This window comes from Argentina anserina, chromosome 6 (assembly GCF_933775445.1).
Source record: "Argentina anserina chromosome 6, drPotAnse1.1, whole genome shotgun sequence".
Lineage (NCBI taxonomy): Eukaryota > Viridiplantae > Streptophyta > Magnoliopsida > Rosales > Rosaceae > Argentina > Argentina anserina.
In genome coordinates, this window is record NC_065877.1 from 15,908,809 (window position 1) to 15,925,633 (window position 16,825).

Here is a 16,825-nt window from a genome sequence, read left to right on the forward strand (position 1 = left end):
CTGTCATATGGTGTATCTAACCAATCATATTACATCATGGTATAATTAACATGCACGCGGTGAAAATGACAAAAGTTTATTTACATATAAGAACCAATCCGAAACAATCACAGTAAAAAAAATAAACCAATAACATTAAGAGGATCGCCACGTGAGATATGCGACGAGTATATATAATAATTTTTCAAATATAAATTAGTTCAGCATATATTGTCACTAATGTAATCGATTAAAAAAAAGTGGAATTGGATGAATCTGGTCACTTACCAGCTACAGTAGTCCCTTCTTTTCTGTTTTGTCAAGAACACGGATCATTTAACAAGATACACTGCATTTCATTGCAAGCTAGGATAATTCGTTTATAATTTGCTAATGAAGCGAGCTCAAAATAGACTTTCTATGGAGCGGCATTTGCACAGATAATGTTCAAATTGTCCTATCCTTTACTTTAATCTAATTTTCTTGACAATTTTCTTTACCTTAATTAGCTAAATTATGAAAATAATTATTACATATAAAAAATGGCAATAATGGGACTTGAGCAAAATTAGAAGTGTTATGAATGCAGTTCGTCTCGTAAAATCGGAGTTTGAGTGGGAAACATGTGCGGAAACAAACCAATTTGCACATACCGTTGCTTGGAGGGCATTGAGTTGGAACAAACTATGTTATGATTCTGAGCCGCCTTGGCTCCATAAAGTTATTGATTCTAGTACTTGCAGCTAGTTATAGGTTGCTCTCTTTTGAGGAGTTTCCAACATTGATGTGTTTAATGGATTTAATAATTTTTTTTCCAATAAAATGATATATAAAAATGGAAGAACTGTGTTCCAATTCATCTACCATATTCGACTCAAAAGTTATAGGCCTCATATGCCCTGACGCTCATGAGATTAGAGTTTTAACGATCGCACTCCACGAAACCTCAAAAGTAGCGTAATGTCACGAGCTTACTCTTTTGCTATGCTATTCTTGCAGCTTTAGCAACTCCTTTATGTTAAGTCAGCCTTACTCTCGCAATCTCCCTGTTAGAACAATTGAAAAGGCAAAGAAGATATCTCTAAAGAGAACTTGTATTAAGGAAAGAAAGCTTACAAGTGTTTACAAGTAGATTTGATGACTTCTTGCTTGATTGCTTGATGGATCAAATGAGAGGGGTGTCTTACTATTTATAGGCCTCCTCATCATACCTCTATAGTTCTAGAGAATTCTATGACTATGTACAATGTAGATGACTCTAGAGAATTCTATACAAGTCTACACAACTCTAAGATGCACCTTGAGTATTCTAGAGATTTCCGGAATGGTCTAGTTCCCTTAGGCTCTCCATGGTTCTAGAGAAATCTGGAGATGTCCTAAGGTTTTCCCATTCTTTCAGAGACTTCCAACGCCTTCTAGTGCATTTTATGAACTCCCAAAGAGTTCTAAAGAGTTCCGCCATATTCCGGATCCGTCTAGAATACTCAAGTGTCTTCCGTAAACTTCCTTGAGCCATGCTTGCTTCAAAAATGCTCAAGGAAAATTGTGGCTAAGTTTGGCGGGATGTGACGGTAAAATCTACTAGTATCTATCAAGTTTCGTACAAGTCCTTAGTGTAGCAACCACAGTCTCCACACAACCCTGAACACCACCTCCCTCCAACCAAACCAGTCTCCCCACCAACCTAGCCAACATCTAGCGCTACCTTCTCGACCATCGACGTTGAAAGATCTATGGAGAACCCTGCTTCTTTGCAGCCAAGAGAATGTATACGTGTTACGGTCCTTTAATGTAATAATCCAATTCGATCATATCATTTTCACATTTTATAGTACCCTCATGTGCTTAAAATCCAAACGAATATAATCTAACCATCTACCAATATTTATGAAAACACGCGATAGGCCGATGGTTCTCTGGATCATATTAAAAAAAACAACTAATGAAAAAAAAAACTTTTGTGGAGTGTAAACCAAGGACTAAAAAATCGAAATTATCATCAAATTTTCGGTGATAATTTTATTTTTTTGTAAGGATATATCGTTGTCATACCAAATTAATTTCGTCCGAAATTTTCGAAATTTTCTGATATTTCCGATATTTCTAATAAATTTTAATTTTGTGTACTTTTTAATATAATTTTTTATATAATTCAATTCAATTTCAATACCGATATTTCCCGATATTTCCAATAAATTTAATTTTTTTTAACTTTTAATATAGTTATATATATAATTAAATTCAATTTTACTACATTCTTAGTTACACATTTCATGATCATTATCCTATTTTTCATGTCTTATTGAGTCATAGATTAAATAAATAAAGTAAATTATTGTTGATTCTCAATAATTCAGTATGTACCGTATCATGTTAACTAATAATACAACTCACTATAACTATAAATTAATATTTATACTAGATTCTCTATGTGGTATAAGGTTCTAATAATTAAAATTTTATACAAATTCCTAATAATTTAAAATTTTATATCTCATAGATCGTCTACGTTATTAGAAAATCACTCATGTAATTTTCATGCTCAATGTATCATATTTATATGTATATAAGGTGTTCTAGCCTAGTCTTGTTTTGGGTTCTCAGTCATAAAAAAATTAGATGTTTAAAGTGTCAATTTTTCAGAATTTTCGACGACTGTTTGACCTCAAATTACTATAACTCATTATAGAATAATAGTTATACAAAATTTCTTATGAAATATAGTAGGTAATTGATCAAAGAAACATATCTCAAAATTTCATTCAAAATTTCTATGTTTTTATTCAAAATTTTATCAATTTTCTCAATTATTTTTTAAAATTGATATTTTTCCGAAATTTTCGTTAAATTTTTATTTTTTAAATTCTTAATATTTCCGTAATCACTAATATTTTATTCCTCGGTGTAAATGGTCAGCACCGCCATTTTTGGGAGTTGGCTATTATTCTTGCAGTGAAAGAAAATGAAATGTACCGTTACAGGGTCGAAATCCGAAATTGCAAACAAGCAAAGCAAAGCAAAAAAAAGGTAGTAAAAAGCCAACATACATGGCCGGTGCCACCGTCACCGGATCTTTGCCTTAAATATAACCAACTATTTTATTACCCAAACTCTCCTTCTCTTCTCTCTCCCTGTCATTTTGCCTTCTTTCTTCTTCTTCTTCTTGTTGTTGTTCGTCGTCGATCACATAATTCTTCCGTCCTCTGTTTTCCTCTTCTGCAACTGGCAGTCTCTCTCTCTCTCTCTCTCATTGAATCTCTCAAAAAAGGCTCCCTCCCATAAACATTAAAAAGTTAGAGAGAGAAAGGCCAACACAGAGAGACACAGGCAGCAATAATTCACTCTTTTCCTCTCTCTCTCTTTATTGCCAGCTTCTCCTCCTCATTCTCTCTCTTTATCTCCCCACCCCACCATCTTCATCATTACACCCCGCTCTCTCATCCATCTCTGGTACGTCAATTCTCTCTCTCTGATCCATCATACTCCAGTCAGCTCTCCATCGATTTCCAATTTTCTGCTGTGTATGTTGTTTTCATAGATCATCATCGTATTTATCTAGCTCTGATCCTTGTTTTGTTCATGATTGTTGATTTCTTTTATCTGGGTTTTTATGGGTTTGTGTTTGATTTTAATGGGTCGTGATTGTTTTTGTGTTTTTGGTTATGAATGTTAGATAGAGTGAACTGGTCATTTGATCCGATGAATGATGATGATGATGGGGGTGTGTTGGTCTTTGACCTCTCTGTTGCTTGCTTACTTACTTGTTTGAATTCCTTTGGATATCATTGTATTGGTGTGCTTTTGGCAACTGATCAAGCTTTAAAGCTTGAAGATCTGAATTACTAGCCGAGTCTTTGAATCGCTTTCTATCCTACTACATTTTGATGTGGTGTGATCACGCTCGTTCCAATTCAGTCCTATGTATGACTGCAAAAATAAAAACTGGCGGATTCGGATTTGATACTTTGTTTATTTAGTGGAGGAACTAGGTGGTATGGATATGAAGTACTTAGGACAACATGGTCGGTGGTCCAGTATTATCTAACAGGATTGTTGCAGCATCTGCATGTTTGCTCAAATGCTAACGGACGAAGAAGACCTCATAAAAAAGATTGAGAGAAAGAAAACAAGGGAGGGAGGGGGGGGGGGGATTCTATGGACTAGTAGTGTCAGGTTGGAGCATAGGTAATTATTAGTACCAATGAAATATTGTCAAATAAAGAAGCCACCGGGGATAAAGCCTGAAGACGAGGGTGTTGGGTAAACTAAACAGAAAATTTATAAGCTCCTTGAAAGTTTATGGTCGAAATTCCTGCCATTTGGAAAGCTAGATTAAAAACAGTGGCTAACTTTGTGGGAGTGATATACCGATTCTGTTATCAGGAAATCTTAGGTGGAGAGACCGCACTTGAGAAATCAGTCAAGGGAAGGAGAGTCCTGTATTTGCATATCTGAACATCTTTAGTGAAATAAAAGATGACCCTGTCGTTTATGGTCTCAGACATGTCAACCGTGTCAGGCAATCATACTCAATCAACAGTGCATTCCTTGATGCTCATTTTCATGCATGGCATCATTAATTTTATATCTGCTTCCTTTTGTTTAACACCACTTGGGCCAGTTTGTTGTAAAATAATTTGTATGCCAAAATTCACGTGTTTCTGCATACTGAGCGAGATGTGGTAAGTTCTGGCAATTCGAAATGTGATGAAAAGAGGTCCTTTAACATCTGCTATTGGCATAGTGAAGAAATTTATTGAAGCATCCATATTGAGATTCTGCCTTTTTTTTTTAGAATGGAGGATCTGCTTTTTTTAATTATTCATTTTTGGTGAAAAAGTGCTGCTCTGAGTACCAAAGCTGATGCATGTCCTGGAAATTTCTCAAACTTTGGGTTTGAATATAAAAGCTGATCCTGCTACCAGTTTCAAAATATGTCGGAAAATAGAGTAGTTTAAATTTAAGCTCTCAAGTCCTGAACCTTGACACTAGATAAGGATGCACCATTTGTATTGACCACGCCTTTGATATTTTCTTCTCTTCGTGCCTTGGTAATGAACCTTCTTTAGCTTATGTCTTGACACTTTTTTTGTTTTTGTTTCCTACAGTAATCTCTGGAGGAACATTGAGATATTGAATCACAGGATTCAAAGTACTCTTCTCTGCTGAAGGAAAAATTTAAACTAAGGATCAGGCAATGGCTAGCTCAACAAAAGCTACAGATCCAGCTTTTCAGGGAGCAGGTCAAAGAGTGTATCCTTTTAACACAACTGGTTACTCAGGGAGTATTAAGATTTCCATAAAAAAAAATGAAGAAGTAAGACAGGATTGTAAAAGTTTTACTTTCAGTCCAGGCCTAAATAAAAAAAACTTGAATAAATTATGACCGTGGATAGTACTGTTTGAAGGACCAGGGCTCATTAGCTGACCCAAAGTATTTGCGCTAAGTTTTTGCTATCGTAGATAGAATAGTAAAGCAGTAGAATATACCTTCAGCCAATTTCGGAATATGCAACTTCTTTTGGTATTATTTATTTGCTGCTAAGCATGTTGTCCAAACTTGAGGTTGTTGAACTTGACGCATAATAGAGGGACTGAAATTTGGCGAATTGAGGATTTTCAGCCAGTTCCTTTGCCGAAATCCGAACATGGGAAATTCTATATGGGAGATTCTTATATTGTCTTGCAGGTGTGATTTCTTTTCATTTTTCCGTTTATTATCATTGTTTTCTGGTTAACAAATATTATATTCTTCTGACAATTGCGGCCATAAATTTTGATGTTGAATTATTAACTTCAGACTAAAGAGGCGTTTCCGTTCATATGTTTTTATGCACTTATGTGACACATTTTGCAGACAACACAAAACAAAGCGGGTGCTTATCTGTTTGATATCCACTTCTGGATTGGGAAAGACACAAGTCAGGTTTGCTTCTCTCACTCATTCACTCATTCACTCACTCACTCTCTCTCTCTCTCCCTCTCTCTGAGTTGACTTGAATATATCGTCCGACTTTATGCCTTATCTTTTCTTATTATAGGATGAAGCTGGGACAGCAGCTATTAAATCTGTTGAACTAGATACAGCTCTAGGAGGGCGTGCTGTCCAACACAGGGAAATTCAAGGCCATGAATCTGATAAATTTTTGTCCTACTTCAAACCATGTATTATACCATTGGAGGGAGGTGTTGCATCAGGATTTAAAAAGGTCGAGGAAGAAGAATTTGAAACCCGATTGTATATCTGCCGAGGAAAACGGGTTGTCAGAATGAAGCAGGTACTCTTCTATGAGATAGAGCATTATATTCAAATTTTCTTTATCATAATTTTTCTGAAGATTACAGTAATAACTTTTCAGTGTAATCATGTAGGTTCCTTTTGCGCGTTCGTCACTGAATCATGATGATGTTTTCATCCTGGACAGCAAGGATAAGATATATCAGTTCAATGGTGCGAATTCAAATATTCAGGAGAGGGCGAAGGCTTTGGAAGTGATCCAATATTTGAAAGAAAAGTATCATGATGGGACATGTGATGTTGCAATAGTGGGTAAGTACATATGTGGTACTGCAACACCCCACACAATTCTAATGGGATCACCTCTTCTCGTGTTGGAGAAACCTATATATTCTGATCCCTCTTCTTACCTGACATCTCTGTGCTTTCCCATTCAACTTTTCCTTACTATGATTGGTTTTCTCTTCCATGCCAGATGATGGGAAGCTAGATACAGAATCAGACTCTGGTGAGTTTTGGGTCCTAATGGGTGGTTTTGCTCCCATTAGCAAGAAGGTCGTGAATGAAGATGATGTAACTCCTGAGTCCACTCCTGCTACACTTTATAGGTATTTTCATGTCCTTGTGTACGCAGATTCCTTTGCATGCGTTTGCATAGAACAATTGAATAGTTGGTATATGGTGCTATATAAACTCAAAATATCGTTCTTGTTATCGTCCTTGTCCATGGATTTAATCATGCTCCACATCATAGTGCTATATGTTATTTCTAAATCACACATCTTTTCAAGGTAAAGCATCAGCTCTAGAAGATAACCAAGTAACAATAATGAATACAAGTTTGGCTTTGTAGTTCCATTTTTTTTTTCTCATGTTAACCTCTTACCACTGGTTTTTAAAGCATAACTGATGGTGAAGTAAAGATCATAGAAGGTGAACTATCAAAATCCTTGCTTGAAAATAACAAATGCTACTTACTGGACTGTGGCTCGGAGATATTTGTTTGGGTTGGTCGGGTGACACAAGTGGAGGAAAGAAAAGCTGCTAGCCAAGCAGCTGAGGTAGCGAGCTGCACGTACTTCTTCATGCTGATGGCTTTTGAATTTTCGGTGAAATATATAAATCTAATCATAATGTTTTTGACAGGAATTCCTTTCTAATCAGAATAGACTAAAATCAACACGAATAACTCGCCTTATTCAAGGTTATGAGACACGTTCATTCAAGTCGAACTTTGATTCTTGGCCATTGGGATCAGCAACTTCTGGTTCTGAGGAGGGAAGAGGAAAAGTTGCAGGTATTATAATTTTACGCTGTGAACTAAATTCTAATGCTTTCTGATTAGTTTAATAAATATGGCATATTTGTATTCTACTAGCTTTGCTGAAGCAACAAGGTGTTGGTGTAAAAGGCATGACAAAGAGTACTCCCGTAAATGAAGAGGTCCCACCTTTGCTGGAAGGAGGTGGAAAGATGGAGGTCTAGTTGATATATCTCTCTCCTGCTTCTAGTATTATAATTAAACAGGCTACATTGTTAATAATGTCTGGATTATTAAACGTTCTTTTTCAGGTATGGTGCATCAATGGCAGTGCCAAAACACAATTGCCTAAGGAAGATATTGGCAAATTTTTTAGTGGAGATTGCTACATTGTTCTTTATACCTACCACTCTGGTGATAGAAAAGATGACTACTTTCTGTGCTGTTGGTATGGAAAAGATAGTATTGAGGTAAATCACTGTGTTCCTGTTAAAAGGATTCAAATAACTGAAAGTCGGGGTTGCTTTCTTTTTACTTTCATTAATGTTGTGCCTTTGATGGGGAAGGAGAATGATGTTTGTGGGGAGACCCCTGGGGGGGGGGGGGGTTTGATTTTTTGGAACATGTTTGGTTTTGAAAATTTTTGGTTAGGGAGGAAAATCAAAATACTTCATATGGGGAACACCTGATTTTGTTAAGAGGTAGACTGCATTGTTAGAAAATGATATACTGTCTGGATATCAGATTATGGAGAAAGTAAGTAAGCAGAATAGCATGGCCTTGTTTGCATTACTTCTACATTTTCGGTATTTCACTTAGAAAATCTAAGCTATAGTATCTGAGGTGTGCTAAAGAATTTCGTTCACACCTGTTTCAGGAGGACCAGAAAACAGCTTCCAATTTGGCGACTTCCATGTCAAACTCCCTGAAGGGAAGACCCGTTCAGGTATTAAATTGTGAACTTTAGTCAAGTTGGACAGAGAATGTGGCTTTGGGACATTCTTATTAAACACAGGCTTCTTGCAGGGTCACATATTCCAAGGTAAAGAGCCACCACAGTTTATTGCGCTCTTTCAGCCGATGGTTGTCCTCAAGGTATTATGTTTAAGCTAGGGCAAAACCCTCATTTCCATATCATAATTTGATTTAATTGGTGATGTGGTTTAAAACCAAGGATATATAGTGTTTAATTCACTGATCTTTTCACTTTAGGGTGGCCTGAGCTCTGGGTATAAAAAAATTGTTGAGGAGAAAGGGTCGGGTGATGAAACTTACACAGCAGACTGTGTTGCACTCTTTCGGTTATCTGGAATTTCTATTCATAATAACAAAGCAGTACAAGTTGATGCGGTATGCGCTCATTCTATAATCATGCATGACACTTGCTCAAACTTACAGTATATACTCCAATGACCTTTGAAATGAATAAGATTATCTGGAAAGTGTCGCTAACATTCATCTAATTGCTAGTTTGGACTAGAACCAGATCAAACTGCAGTGGCATTTGCATAGGTCATAAGTTTCTATATCATACAATACATTACTGTAAATTTAAACCTCCAGCGTTATGGAGAAAGAAAAATGATGCAGGAGCATCCCAAAAACAAAACAAAAGGCTCCTAACTTAAACTTGGAGTTTATTATCATTTATTGCTGTTTTGATTTTTGTATATATTCCTTCTGTTTTGGGTCTTTATTATCACTTATAAAGGGTTTTATTAGGATGGTTGTAGCCTAGTATATCTAGAGTCTTTGTAGGAAGGTCCCGATCATTTCTAATAGAATATTAAGAGTTTCTTTGGGAATAATTAGCCCAAAACACAAATAGCTTTGTTCTTGCCATAATCGTTTAGTTGCCACGTCTATGTTCTTAATTGTTTTGTTGAGATCCTTTGCTCCCTAGTGTTATTATCCTCACTTAGCCAATATAGAGGTTCTGCCTACATTAAAAAAAAAACATTTCTGTATTCTCAACATAGAGGTTCTTGCCCTAAACGAATCGTGGGACACTTATCGTATTCATTTCTAAAAATGTCCAAAGTTTGATTTCAAATTGCTTTGATAGTTGCAGATTGTATTTTAATTGTTGGTCGGAAACCATCTTTCATTCCGTTTAGATTTGAAAGGCTTAGGGTACCGACTAGGTCACATGTACTTATTTGAACTGAATGCATTTTCAGCTGATAATAAGCAATGAATGAGCCTGAATGTTTCAGTGATCATTGTGTATTGTTTTCATATAGGAAGTAATTCAGATTTCATAAGGATAGGTAGAGGAGGAGGTGTTGATGTTGTGGGTAGATTATGGTTTTGATCTCTCTAGGCACTGGTACTGCATAATTTAGAGATATTATTAATTATTTTCTTTATTTTGCATACTTATAGGAGCTTAAATTTTAGGGTATGGGTTTACTTGTAATTTGATGTAGAAGGAAGAGTAAAATGAAACTGCATGCTCGGAGAGTAATTTCTTTGCTTATATTGTCAGTGCACTTTTGTATAGTACAGGATATTATATTGTACTCTTTTCCCTAGTTGTCTTTTGTCCATATATGTAGGATGAGGTCACATGTGTGTACATTTTTTTGTTCATGTTCAGGTGGCAACGTCTTTAAACTCAAATGAGTGTTTCCTTCTGCAATCTTTCTCCTCAGTTTTTGCCTGGAACGGAAGTCAATGCTCCATTGAGCAGCAACAGTTAGCAGCAAAACTTGCAGAGTTTTTGAAGGTATACTTCGGAAAGATTTACAACCATTTTCTTTAGAGTCTACTCTTCCTGCCACTTGTGTTACATTGTCCGCTTTTAAATGGTTCAGTAAAGTACACATACCCAATTATTTAGGGAATATGGGAGAAGCTATTTAGGGAGGCACGAGTGGATTGGACAACTCCAGTAGAGAGGAGAGACTTACTAAAAGAAAACCTTTAGCTTTTGGTAATCCTTTTGGATTGCGGGGTGCCAGCAGTAGTTTGGGTGGTGTTGATAGAAAGAATAAAAGATTATTTGAAACCTAACGGGGTAGGGAAGGAAGTTTTGTGGGAGAGAGTTAACTTTTGGGCATCATTATGGGACTATACTTCTAAAATAATTTAGGGATTTCAATATCTCTTCTTATTGTTCTTAACTGGCAAGCAGTTGTAGTGTGAGCCCCTAATATAAATAGTTTAGCTGCTTAGACACTAGTGAGTCTTGTCCTAGCTGCTCTCATTTCACATTTCAAAGCAAACTCTTGTCCACCCCATTGTATGACGGCATTATAAAGAATTTATTTATTGGAGTGGCAGTGTATATACTATGCTTGTTTCTTCTTAATCACTAAACATATATTATATTGTGGGTTTCTACAATTACCTCATTGTTGTATGAACTCTTTAACTATTTACAGCCAGGTGTTACTCTAAAACATGCTAAAGAAGGAACTGAGAGCTCAACCTTTTGGCATGCCCTAGGGGGGAAACAAAATTACACCAGTAATAAAGTTGCTCCTGAGATTACCAGAGATCCCCACCTGTTCACGTTCTTATTCAACAAAGGTAGAAAATTTTATTAATATGTACAACTACTTCAGTCACTGCTGCTTTAAAGTAATTTTCTGCTACTTCAGTCACTTCAATCACATAATATGACATCTTAGTTGAATTAAATTAGTGCAAAGCTATTTCTGTTCTAACTGTTCTTATTTTTGTCTTCTGTGTTTGCATTTGGGTTCCTCAGGAAAGTTTCAGGTAAGTTGACAAACTATATTTAATTTAAACTTGACTCATATAGTGGTTTCTAATCATCTTCCGTATTTCACTGGACAGGTGGAAGAAATTTACAACTTTACTCAAGATGATCTACTGACAGAGGATATCCTTATACTTGACACACATGCTGAAGTCTTTGTTTGGGTTGGTCAATGTGTAGACTCTAAAGAAAAGCAAAATGCTCTTGAAATTGGCAAGGTATAGCTTGATATTTAGATTTTAATTTTAGATTTATTATTATTATTATTTTTGTATATCATGCTTTGATTGTAAATGATTTATGCAGAAATACATAGAGATGGCAGCATCTCTGGACGGGTTGTCTCCTATTGTACCATTGTACAAAGTCACTGAAGGAAACGAACCTCGCTTCTTTACAACATACTTTTCGTGGGATCTTGCAAGAGCTAATGTATGTTCTAAAATATATATGAGTACTCATTTATATAATATATACACACACACACACACATATATATATATCCATACATATTATAATGTTAATTCTTGGTGGGTATGATTATGATCTTATGTTGGTCGCTCATTAGAAAAAAGGATTGTATTTTGTCCTTGCCCAAACAGATATTGATGGACTTCATTATGTGATTTAGGAAATAGTTGAAACTCATTGAGTTTAATGTATGACATGTTTCTCTAAAGGCTTTTGGGTGGTCTTAATTGTTTTACTCTGTCTTTAACCCATTTGATTGACGTGCAAGACCTTTGAACAAGAATCAAATAAAAAATGGCACACATGTCAGCAAATGATAGATCAAAGCACTACTCTCTTAATGAAGAGGAAGTGAGAAGCTGCTAGAAAGGGGTAGGGAATTGTGTTTGGGATCAATGTAGTGATGTGGCATGAAATTGATGCAAAGGATTCATGGTGTGAAATTTGTGATTTTGAACCATATATAGTGGACAGGGCATATGAGTAATTATGATACAAAGGAATTGTGAATCTTAGTCTGTTACTCTTGTAAGTCTTGTTAGTTCTTTCCAGACCTTAATATATATTAGAGGCTGAACGTTGAAAGTTATGTTGGTGAAGTGAGAGCAATTTTGATGATAGTGATGTCCAAAGATGAGGAGATATGAGGGGGTATTATGTATGGAACTCATGCATGGAGCCAGAGTTGTAGTTTTTTGGAGGATTTTGGTGCAAGTAATCAATGACAGTGCCTTTCAATATTTTCTTGTAACAGATGGGATTGGTTTTCTGCTCGTTGGTGCATTATGTCTAAGCTCAAGGAGGGAATGCTGTTCATGTTTTTTGTTAATTGTGCAGTAGCTTAAATCTATGTTTCCTTCCAAAAAATTTATATTTGTTGTTAAAAGATTGTGTGAGCATGATCTCTAAAAGCAGGATGATGTGGCATATGCTTATATAATTCTACTTACTGTTTTAAAAGAAAGAATTAAATTCATGTTTATATTGACGCATTATTTGTACAATATTAATGTTTAGTTATTGATATTTTGTGTACTTAATAATTGTAGGTTCAGGGAAACTCATTCCAGAAGAAGGTGTCCATTCTGTTTGGGGTTGGCCATGCTGTGGAGGTAAGATTCTATAGTATTAAACATGCTACAACTATCCTTTGCTAGTTGTGTATGAACTGCTTGTAGTAAGTTGTGTTTAGTATATATGGTTGAATTATGATAAATTATTCTTTGCTCCAATCCTTTAGAACAAGTGATTACATTGTAAACTACTTGTTACAAGTATCTGGTTTTGTTTGGACCTTTAAACATGTACGCATATAAATGTCACAAGTATGTATATGAAAAGAAGAGGGAAGCTAGCTGTGTATGAACTGCTGGTAGTAAGTTGTGTTTAGTATATATGGTTGAATTATGATAAACTATTCTTTGCTCCAATCTTTTAGAACAAGCGATTACATTTTAAACTACTTGTTACAAGTATCTGGTTTTGTTTGGACCTTTAAACATGTACGCATATAAATGTCACAAGTATGTATATGAAAAGAAGAGGGAAGCTATTATGAAGAATGGTTTTTATTTTTAGGTGTTCGGACATGAAAGATGATCAGTAGACTATAGCTACATTGCAATTTAGGTGTAATCTCTTGTCTTGATGAGAATATACAAATAAACTATGAATATAAATTTTTGTATTACTAAATTTATTAATACAATTAATAAATGGTGATACAAGGCTTCAACCTTTGGTTTCTTTTTCCTTTGTTTTTGCACTGAGTGGCGTGGGTTTGTGGCTTTGTAATAGTGCATTGTGTGGACATTTCATTTCCTTGCTCTATTCAAACATTTTATTATTCCTAACACGGACAATTCCCATTGCTGAGCCAGGACAAATCTGATGGGAACCAAGGAGGCCCAAGGCAAAGAGCTGAAGCCTTAGCGGCTTTATCTTCTGCATTCAATTCTTCCCCTGGAAAATCACCCCCCACGGTAATTAAAATTGATTCTGTTACATCCATTTACTTCTGTGGATTGTATTCTTCACCAGAGGTGTTGCCGACGATCAGAACCTTTAATTTGCTCCATGAATTGATACTAGGCCCTTTTTTTGACAAGGAGGATGTAGATTTTAATCTGGATAGAATGAAATTCTGGTTGCTCTTCTGGCTCTCCTATGTCAAAAAAGAAAAAGACAGTCATACTTGAGTGATCGGCAGGAAGGGTTGAATTGAGCAATTTTTGAGCTCGATCAACTTCTGACACATATTTTGTAGATTCCTTATTTTTTAAACATAATTCTTACTTCATATAAATGATTGAACAATTACTACTTACATTTAACAAGACGTAACTTTTTATCGGCGGAAATTGCACGGGCCTTGCCCTCCTTTCAATAAATGTATTATTACATATTGGACCCCAGATCTTGAGTTGTAACATTGATTTTTCTTATTTGATCCGTATGCTTTCATCTTAGCACCTTTTCTTATTTCACGTTTAGTATGCTTGCATGAGTGTGAGATAGTCATTTAATAAATCAACTAACATGCAATCTCATGACCAGGATAAGTCTAATGGGTCGGGCGAAGGAGGACCAAGGCAACGAGCAGAGGCTTTAGCCGCTTTATCTTCTGCATTTAGTTCATCCTCTGGAACCAAACCATCTGTTCCCAAGCCTTCTTCAACAAGTCAAGGATCACAAAGAGCTGCAGCAGTTGCTGCACTTTCAGGTGTTCTTACAGCTGAAAAGAGTAGGTTAACTCCTGATGCATCTCCTGTTCAAAGTCCTCCGGCTGAAACTAGTGGTACGCAAAGCAGAATCACTTTCGTATTCGTCTCACTTTGTTGAGATCTAAATCCTGCAAGTTTAATTATTGTTTAACATTGGTTATTCTTTGCACTATAGAGAATGACAGTTCTCGCAACTTCATTCTTTCTTTCTTTTATTATGCAAGGTGAGAGTTTTTGTATTGATTAATATCTTTTTTTTACAAACATTTCTATCTTGCTTAATCATAGTCTTTTCATTCGTGTCCCTTGTGATTGAATGATGGTGTATATTATCTGTTATTCTTTCACTTGTCTTAGCTCGCGATAGGAATTGTAATTAAAATTTAGTTATGAAATGTTGACTAAATCTTCCTATGTCTACTTTCTGTATATTACACCTGTTAATCGTTGTGTGGAAATTTCTTGTCTGTTTTCCTTTCTGGGGGTCATGTGTCTAAAAGGAATTTAAATGGTCAGTATTATCCTACTAATCAATTCCGGTCCCACAAGAGTAAAGTAGATTTTTTTTTTCTCTTGGATTGGTTTTTATTTATATGTTTTACTTTATTGGCAAACAGATCCTTTTTCAGAGTATGTCCAGAAATGGGCTCAATTCTACTTGCAAGCTTTAACATACAATTATATGAGATGATTTATAAGGATGATATGTGATATACCTCCAGAAAATGCACTGAATTTGTAATGTGCTTAAAGAAAGTGTTCTACTCCTATGCTGGTCTCTATCTGATCATGTTAGTGCTCCAAAGTGATGATTTCTCTAATCAGTTTTCTTTGTTTGGGAAAGTGTGTAAATAAGAAAGCAGTGTGTTGCCTTCACTTTACTTTGGTCTGTTCTGTTGTACATGGAGGGCAATGAGGAGGAAGTGGTGTACTTTTAGCCTTTCTATGGGCACTTATTATTAGCGCATCTTTGTGTTCTCGTATTTACTGTTTTGTCACTTTGTGCGGACCGACTTCTTCTCTATTTCCCGTGCATTTCATTTTTATGTCATCAAAGATTCTCTTTCCTAGATTACTGAACTCACATTCATGGCAATGCTCTTTTGGGTCCTTCCCCCTTGCTTTGGCTTCTTCTTCTTCTTCTTTGATTGCTCAATATATTTATTACAAATTAGATTCGTTCGTATATATTGCTCTTTGTAAATCTGAAACTTCATAATATCTGATACATTTTATGCAGCTGAAGAGAAAAGTGAGAAGGCGTTTTCTGATACAGATCATGAAGTTCCTGAAGCAAAGGAAACAGATGCTATTTCACCTTCTTCTGTATCAGAACCAAAAGGAGAGCAGTATGAGAATGACGACGGTGAAAGCGGTCAAAGTACTTTCAGTTATGATCAACTGAAAGCTAAATCTGAAAATCCAGTAACTGGAATTGATTTCAAGAGAAGAGAGGTTGGTCGTTTGTGAATGTTTTTACACTTGCATCATTTGTTTTGAAATGGTAATCACATTTTCTGTTTGGGTTTGCAGGCCTATCTCTCTGATGAAGAATTTCAGACCATATTTGGGATGACGAAAGATGCTTTCTATCAACTCCCAAAATGGAAGCAAGACATACAAAAGAAGAAAGCTGATTTGTTCTAGATACCAAACTTATTAGCATGAGTGCTTTGCTGGTTGTTTTTTTTCTTTTCCGTTATGCATCATAACTTTCACTTCATTCTTTTAAATCAGTGCTTTTTTGTGGGGTAATTGTGATTTTACTGTCAGTGATGGCTCATTTGCTGTCAAGCATTTTGTTCTGGATGAGCAATGTGCTGTGGTTAGCATCGGTATTGATTGCGATGCTGCATATAGAGTGATTTCTTTTATTCTCCTGTTTCTCAACTGCTGCTGCTGCTGCTTTAATTATCACAGATGGTAGTTTAAAGAACAGTGCAGGTGAAATTCTTTCATTTGATCCACGTGTATTTCGTTTCGCTGTTTACACTGGTATTAGTTTTTTTGTTAAAAAAAAGGGGGGTGTATATGTAATGCATTATGTATTTTGTAGTGTGACCAACGCAAGGAATGAGAAGTTTGTTTGCAATTGGATATATTATTGCTTTGTTTTTTTTTTTTCCACTATTAAACTTAACAGGTTGCATGCAAATGCCCTTCAGAGTATATTGACTAATGATCCGACCTGATGGGGATGCTCTTGGGTCTATTGTTACTCCAGCTAATCACAAAATCCAAGTCATTTCGGATGAATAGAGCAACGAGTAAAATAGAAACAGAAGAAAAAGGCGAAAGTTCTCTGAGTTCTATCAAGGCATTCCTTCTTTGCTGGGTTTGAGGTAGTTTGATTGAAGGTCTTGCTAAAGTGTTGAGTGTGAGCCAAAATATTACCTAACACATAATTTCACTCGTATTCATATAGT

At 35.8% G+C, this 16,825-nt stretch overlaps 1 protein-coding gene across 1 annotated transcript; it reads left to right on the forward strand.

Annotated features, from left to right (window-relative positions):
- Window positions 1-3,253: 3,253 nt before the first annotated feature.
- LOC126800498 (villin-3) lies at window positions 3,254-16,432 on the forward strand. Its single transcript, XM_050527868.1, has 24 exons — window positions 3,254-3,429; window positions 5,088-5,232; window positions 5,569-5,668; window positions 5,837-5,905; window positions 6,021-6,257; window positions 6,352-6,529; window positions 6,693-6,825; window positions 7,119-7,278; window positions 7,364-7,514; window positions 7,596-7,696; window positions 7,790-7,948; window positions 8,356-8,424; window positions 8,505-8,573; window positions 8,691-8,828; window positions 10,078-10,206; window positions 10,865-11,012; window positions 11,194-11,204; window positions 11,283-11,423; window positions 11,512-11,637; window positions 12,726-12,788; window positions 13,557-13,658; window positions 14,233-14,473; window positions 15,640-15,854; window positions 15,933-16,432. Exons 2-24 carry the CDS (start codon window positions 5,177-5,179, stop codon window positions 16,044-16,046), a joined length of 2,910 nt encoding a protein of 969 aa, XP_050383825.1. The 5' UTR covers window positions 3,254-3,429; window positions 5,088-5,176; the 3' UTR covers window positions 16,047-16,432.
- Window positions 16,433-16,825: the final 393 nt, after the last annotated feature.